General features: G+C 37.7%; 1 protein-coding gene across 1 annotated transcript; it reads right to left on the minus strand.

Moving 5' to 3' along the window:
• Window positions 1–1,386: 1,386 nt before the first annotated feature.
• On the minus strand, window positions 1,387–2,667 carry LOC103423667 (aspartic proteinase nepenthesin-1-like). Its single transcript, XM_008361753.2, has one exon. The coding sequence runs from the start codon at window positions 2,665–2,667 to the stop codon at window positions 1,387–1,389; it is 1,281 nt and encodes a 426-aa protein (XP_008359975.2).
• Between the last annotated feature and the right edge of the window lie 3,356 nt (window positions 2,668–6,023).

Consider the following 6,023-nt stretch of genomic DNA (forward strand, 5'->3'; position numbering starts at 1 on the left):
GCCCTTTGGATCAACAAACGTAGACAAATCCACACATCCAATCGTTCTTCAAGATTAAGCCCAAAAGCCCTTGAAGATCCGTTCATCACTGTTCTTCAAGATCAAGCCCAAAAGCCCTTGAAGATCCGCTCATCACCATTATTCAAGATCAAGCCTCAAACGGCCCTTGAAGAAACATTCATCCTCAAGATCAAGCCCCAGCGGCTCCTTGAAGATCCGCTCAAATCCAACTTCAAAGATCAAGCCCACGGCCCCCTTGAAGAAACTTCCAACAGTTCATCCAAGATCAAGCCTCGACGGCCCTTGGATCAACGAAATATCCACAAATCAATACCTTATGGAGATCGAATTAGAGGATCAAATTTAAGAGAGATTGTAACCCAAAATCATCAAACGCAAATATTTGTTTGTGCACGTTGTTCTTGTCTCTTTCGTTTCAGGAATTTTCCGTGTTTACACCCATATTCTGCGGGCACGATGAAGCCAAAATTGGAGGGTTGTGTGTGAGAAAACGTTAGAAGGGTTGTGGCATATGTTGTAAATTATCTGAAGTAATAGGTCACTTAATTTCTAATGTGGCTACATATTTGAATTTTGGGTTTATATTGGATGTTTAAAGATAGGTGGGTTTTTCTAAAAATTACGAGTTGTATGGGTCTATATGGAAAGAACCCTTAAATAATTTAAATTAGGGTAGGTTAGAATTGAAAGGGAGGGAGAAGGATAGGAGGTGGAGGTGGACCAGCGGGAGCAGAGGTCTGCTTAGGATTTAGTTGCAGCCAAATATGAGAGCGGAGATTTGCCAAACATTAAATTTGATTCAAAGTGGGGGAGTTTAAAACTGATGGCAACTGCAGATAGTTTTTTCTACCCCTCTTCTCCCACGTTGGTTTTTTATTTTGAGTTTGATCGGCACGTTCCCTTTTTTATATGTTTTTTATCTTTTATTTTTCAATAAACAATTTTAATTATTTTCTAACAAAATTGCCCCTGCGTTTTTTTATGCATCAAATTCGATCAGTTTTACATTTTTTTGTTTGAGGGGTGTTTTAGTCTTGATATTGATAAAGCCTTGAGACACCAAAGTAGTTTTATGGGTTTCTAATATTATAGATTAGAGATTAGAGATTCAAGATTAGAAATTAGAGATGATTTTCCCACCATTTATCAATATGGCCATATTAATCTCTTATCTTAATGTTGGCATATATATTTACATTAAGGTTTGTTTACACTCACCCTATAAAATCTTACACAACTTTGAAAAAAAAAGGTATAAAGTTTGATAATTGGGTTTAGAGATAAAATTATGGGTTTGGATAAAATATTTTCTTTTATTCTTATTACTAAGTTAAGATTTCTCGTTCATCCAGGATAAAAATTTAATTAACACATTTCTGCGGTGAACGAAAATTTAGATTCCGGAACATCAATTAGAAACCTATTATTGTACTGTTGGAATGCTCCCAAAATGTTTGGTTCTCCCGATGATATCGCCGCCATCATCATGCAGAACTCCTGCAAGTCCTCATCAGCTCTAAAAGTAGTGGCCTCGTTGAGCTTGAGGTCGGCTCTATCCAGGTGGAAGATAACTTCTGGAGCAACAAACTTTAACCCTCTGCGCTTCTTTGTCCTCAGCACGTCTACCATGCTGTAGCAGAGCTCCAAACCAGACCGCGTTTTGTTTAGCGGTTTCATTGAGTAGTTCTCAGTAAAATAAGATTTCATTGCTTGGTGTATCAGTGTGTACACCTTGGAAGCAAAGAGAGAATATTCTGTGCCAGTATCGACGACCACCCCGCTATTGCCCCACGCCTTAAACATTCTGGGGTCCGTTGGGAGACGGGATCCATTTAAACTAATCCCCGTCATGTTTATGTAGTAGAAGCCAGAGGAGGATTCCAGAAGTGGAGTGGTTTGAATGTCCGTGCCCGTAAGTTGTGCGTCTTCACCGAAGCGTAATGAGGACACGGCTCCGACCCTGTACGGGATGCAGTAAGAGAATCTTTTAAGGGTTATCGAACTCAGTTGGAGCAAGAAACTGGAGGGATGGTCTATCCCTAGTCCTAATATTCCGGATATCTTGTTGGGGTGACCCGCGTCGCCAGGAAGATTAATGCGGTTGATTGCACCGCATCCAAAAGCAACGCCCTGAATTTGAGTTGGTTGATCAGCAGCACTTGAAGTAGTGACGGTCGTCAACGTGTCCAGACCGAAGGTGCCGATTGTAACCTGGTTATCGGCATACTCAAGCTCGTACGAGCAGAAGTTCCCGGACGGATGGAGCCAGATAGGGACACAGATCGGGTGGTCGAAAGGCATGAATTGGAAAGTCATGGACCTGTTGGGATCAAACTGGACGGAGGATACCGGAAAACAGTCCGTGCAGTGGGCAGACTGGACCCACATAGGACTGCTCGCAGTGTCGACCAACAAGTTCAATTTGACCGGTGGGGTTCCGACTAGGAGCTCGACGTAAAATACACCGAAAAATGACTTTCTGGCACTCAAAGGGCGGCTGCTAGTGCTAGCTAATGCAGACATTTGGGTGGTAGTATTCGGACGAAAAGGGAGTTTTTTCAGGGTTAGGGTTATGCCTTTACCTTGGACTTGGGGGGGGGCAAAAACAAATATCAAGAGGATCAGAAACAGAATTTTGATGGCCATGGTTATGTTACAAACTTCAATTGGCAGATTGTACTGATTAATTAAGTGTTAGTATTGCAGGTATTTATAGCAGTTAAAAGTTACTGTGTTGTAATTAGTTTAGCATTTAGTTAATTTGATTTGGTCTTTTCACTACTTTTTAATTGGCAAAAAAAGTTTTATTAATAAGTAATTTTGATTAGTAACGATTGATATATGCGTACGTCTTTTGTGTACACGCAATAAAATTACTATATATAATATATGTCATTGGTTTGATATTCTAAGCAAGGATTATCCAAAATAGCTTGTTCACATGAATGGTTCTACCCCTATCGATCAATCCTCTATTTTTCCGTTTAAATTAAAGCGTTAAAGGTTTTGGAGTTTATGCATTCATAGCTTGCTAGTTATGACCGATAATATAAAGATTCATGGATCTTTGGATATTTTTTGTGGGACACATCGATATTACTATGAAAGAACATTATTTGATGTGTATTTAACAATCCACTATTATCTATGCAGGATAAGTTGAATTTTTTATGTGTCTTTCTGGCCATCAAAATGGTAGATTATCATGAATTTGCCACCAACTTTGCCGTGTATTTGACAATCCACTATCATCGTTATATTACTTTCTTATCCATAAAATTGCCATTAGTGTATGTGAAAACATTTCAGACGCATGCAGTACTCATTTTTTTAAGCTATTGCCTTCTGCATAATTATCTTTCTTTTTGGAATATTTACAAGTGTAGCAGTCAGTCCATGTGTGTGTGATGTGTCAATTACTTGCTAGGCATGCTAATTTGTATGTAAGAGACTTATAATTAACATGTTACAAGATGTCATTAGCAAGAAAGAAAAAAAGAAATATATATTCTATATATGTATGAGAGAAAAATAATCATGCAACTTGGGATGTATTTGTTGTGTCACACATTGAAATTACAACGTAAATTAAGAAAATTAATGATTTTTTTTTCTTTTTTTGATAGAAACAATATGATTTTCATTTAGAGAGCTCAGGAACCTGAGTTTAAAAAGTTACACGTCCAAGCAGAGGACTATCCCCAGATTCAAAATTACAAACAATCCTCAAAGAGGAGGTCAATAATAAAAGAGGAGGGCAGTCGATCCACTCGCAATGGTCCCTAGTACTCAGGCTGAAACGAGCGAGACGATGGGCAACTCCGTTGGCTTGGCGGCGGACATGGATACATACTTCTTCAATGACTGTGGGGAGTCATACCTTGGCATCTTCCACAAAATGCCCAATACTCAACAAATTGATGGAAGGGTCCGAGAGGACACCAACAAGCTGAAGAGAATCACTTTCAATAATCAAATTACTAAAACCCCTAAACATCGTCCAAACCACACCGTCCCTATCTAATCTTTTTAAATGTTCTACGTCCATAAGTTATATTAATTTTGTCATTACTTAATTATATTATATATAGGGTGCATGTACATATATAGGGCGTTACTTTTTTTAGTCCATAGTTTTGCCATTGTTGCACGTGAACAACCAAAATGAAAAATCATATGCAGTACTCATTCCTTTCTTTTAGCTATTCCCTTTTGTTACGATTCTCTTTCTTTTTGGAGTATTTACATGTGTATATGTGTTAATTAGTTTGTAGGCATATGCTAATTTATTGTAAAAGAAGAGAGAGCCTAATTTCTATGCTAAATTAGTTAATTAATTAAAGCTGGCATTACTTAATCTAGTAGTATATACTTACATCAGATTAAACAATTAAGGTATTGCTTAATCCCATAATATTTCCACCATTGCATTCCATGTGAAAACAACTCATTAAATTAAGATGCACTATTCTCATTAAGTTTCATTGCTTAATCCCATAATATTTCCACTATTCCATGTGAAAACAACCCGTTTAATTTAAGATTCAATATTATTCTCATTAAGTTTCACACGATAGTGGTTAGGATAAAGTTGAAATGCTTCTGTGAGTTTTTTCGGTCCCAAAAAATGTGGATTGCCCTGACAAGATCACTAGTTGGTCATTAAAAAAAAGAACAATATTTCGTTGCTTGATCCCATAATATTTCCATCATTGCATTGCATGTGAAAACAACCCACTAATTTAAGAGGCAATATTCTCATTAAGTTTCTAATTCAATCAAGTTTTGCCAGGTGATTTGCACTTGCAAATGGGATCCAAGTAATGAACTCGATCATATGATGATTGAATTCATTTCTTTCACTAGCATATGTACATTAATATTATAGATATTCTTCTCGATTGCTAGCTACAACTACAAGGTCTTGAATCAAATGCTATCATGTACGTGCATGTACCGATGTACGTAGTAGTAACTTTCATCGACCCATACATTCATGCATGCTTTATAGCCTTTCACGTAGATACATGGCTGGAATTTCCACTGGCCACCATGTGAACGTTGACCCAAGTAAGCCATCAAGTAATGCATAGGCGCGTGCACACACATATATAGACTCTCTAAGGAGAGGGATCCGATTTTAACGAAAAAAATGGGGATGATGCGCTTAGCCATTGGGTCTCTTTTAAAGAGATCGTGCGGCCGGAATTTAACATGCTTTTTTCCTTCTTTTTTTTCAACGGGATAAAGAATGACCTGGATGAGAAATTTTTCATTGTGACTGGAATATGAGTGGTGTGTTTCTACATAAGTGGTGGAAAATTGTATTTTTTAAGTTATCAACTTTTTAGCACATATATTCCATCATAGGTATAATGACACGTGAATTTGAAAGACAAGGATTTCGGATTCATCTTGTTCGTGGTTGGGATTCGATTGACTGCGCAAGTGAACTCTCTAGCAGGTCGAGGCCAGGCCAGATGGAACCGATCGATCGAGAGAAAATATATCTTGGACCTAGTCGATCTCCGAGTTCCTCATGGTTGTTTTCATATGCAATGAAGATATTTTTCACCAAACCCTAATTTTCCATTTTCTATCACGAGATCAGTGAAACTGAGTTTGTTTTTCTCTTAACATTCATGAATTATTAGAGCTTCCATATTATGTACATGCATGCATTGCATGGGTACCAAAGCTGCTTTCATTCAATTAATGGTGATAGACTACTTAGGGTTGGTTTGGTATTGCTGTGCTTTGAAAAAAAGCTGATGTGAGAATAAGCGGCTGTGCTGTGAGAATAAGCGGCTGTGAAATAAATCAGCAGAGCGTTTGGTAAACTTTTTTGTAAAAGTGCTTTTGGAAAAAAAAACAATCTGATAGTGAGTCTTTTCATTAAAGGAGCACTATAGCTCCGTGTGCTTTGAAAAAAAGCCAATTTTCCAAAGCTGCAAATAGCAGCTTCAGCTTTTTCCTTTGATTTTAGCTTATTCTCACAGCAG

This window comes from Malus domestica, chromosome 12 (assembly GCF_042453785.1).
Source record: "Malus domestica chromosome 12, GDT2T_hap1".
NCBI lineage: Eukaryota > Viridiplantae > Streptophyta > Magnoliopsida > Rosales > Rosaceae > Malus > Malus domestica.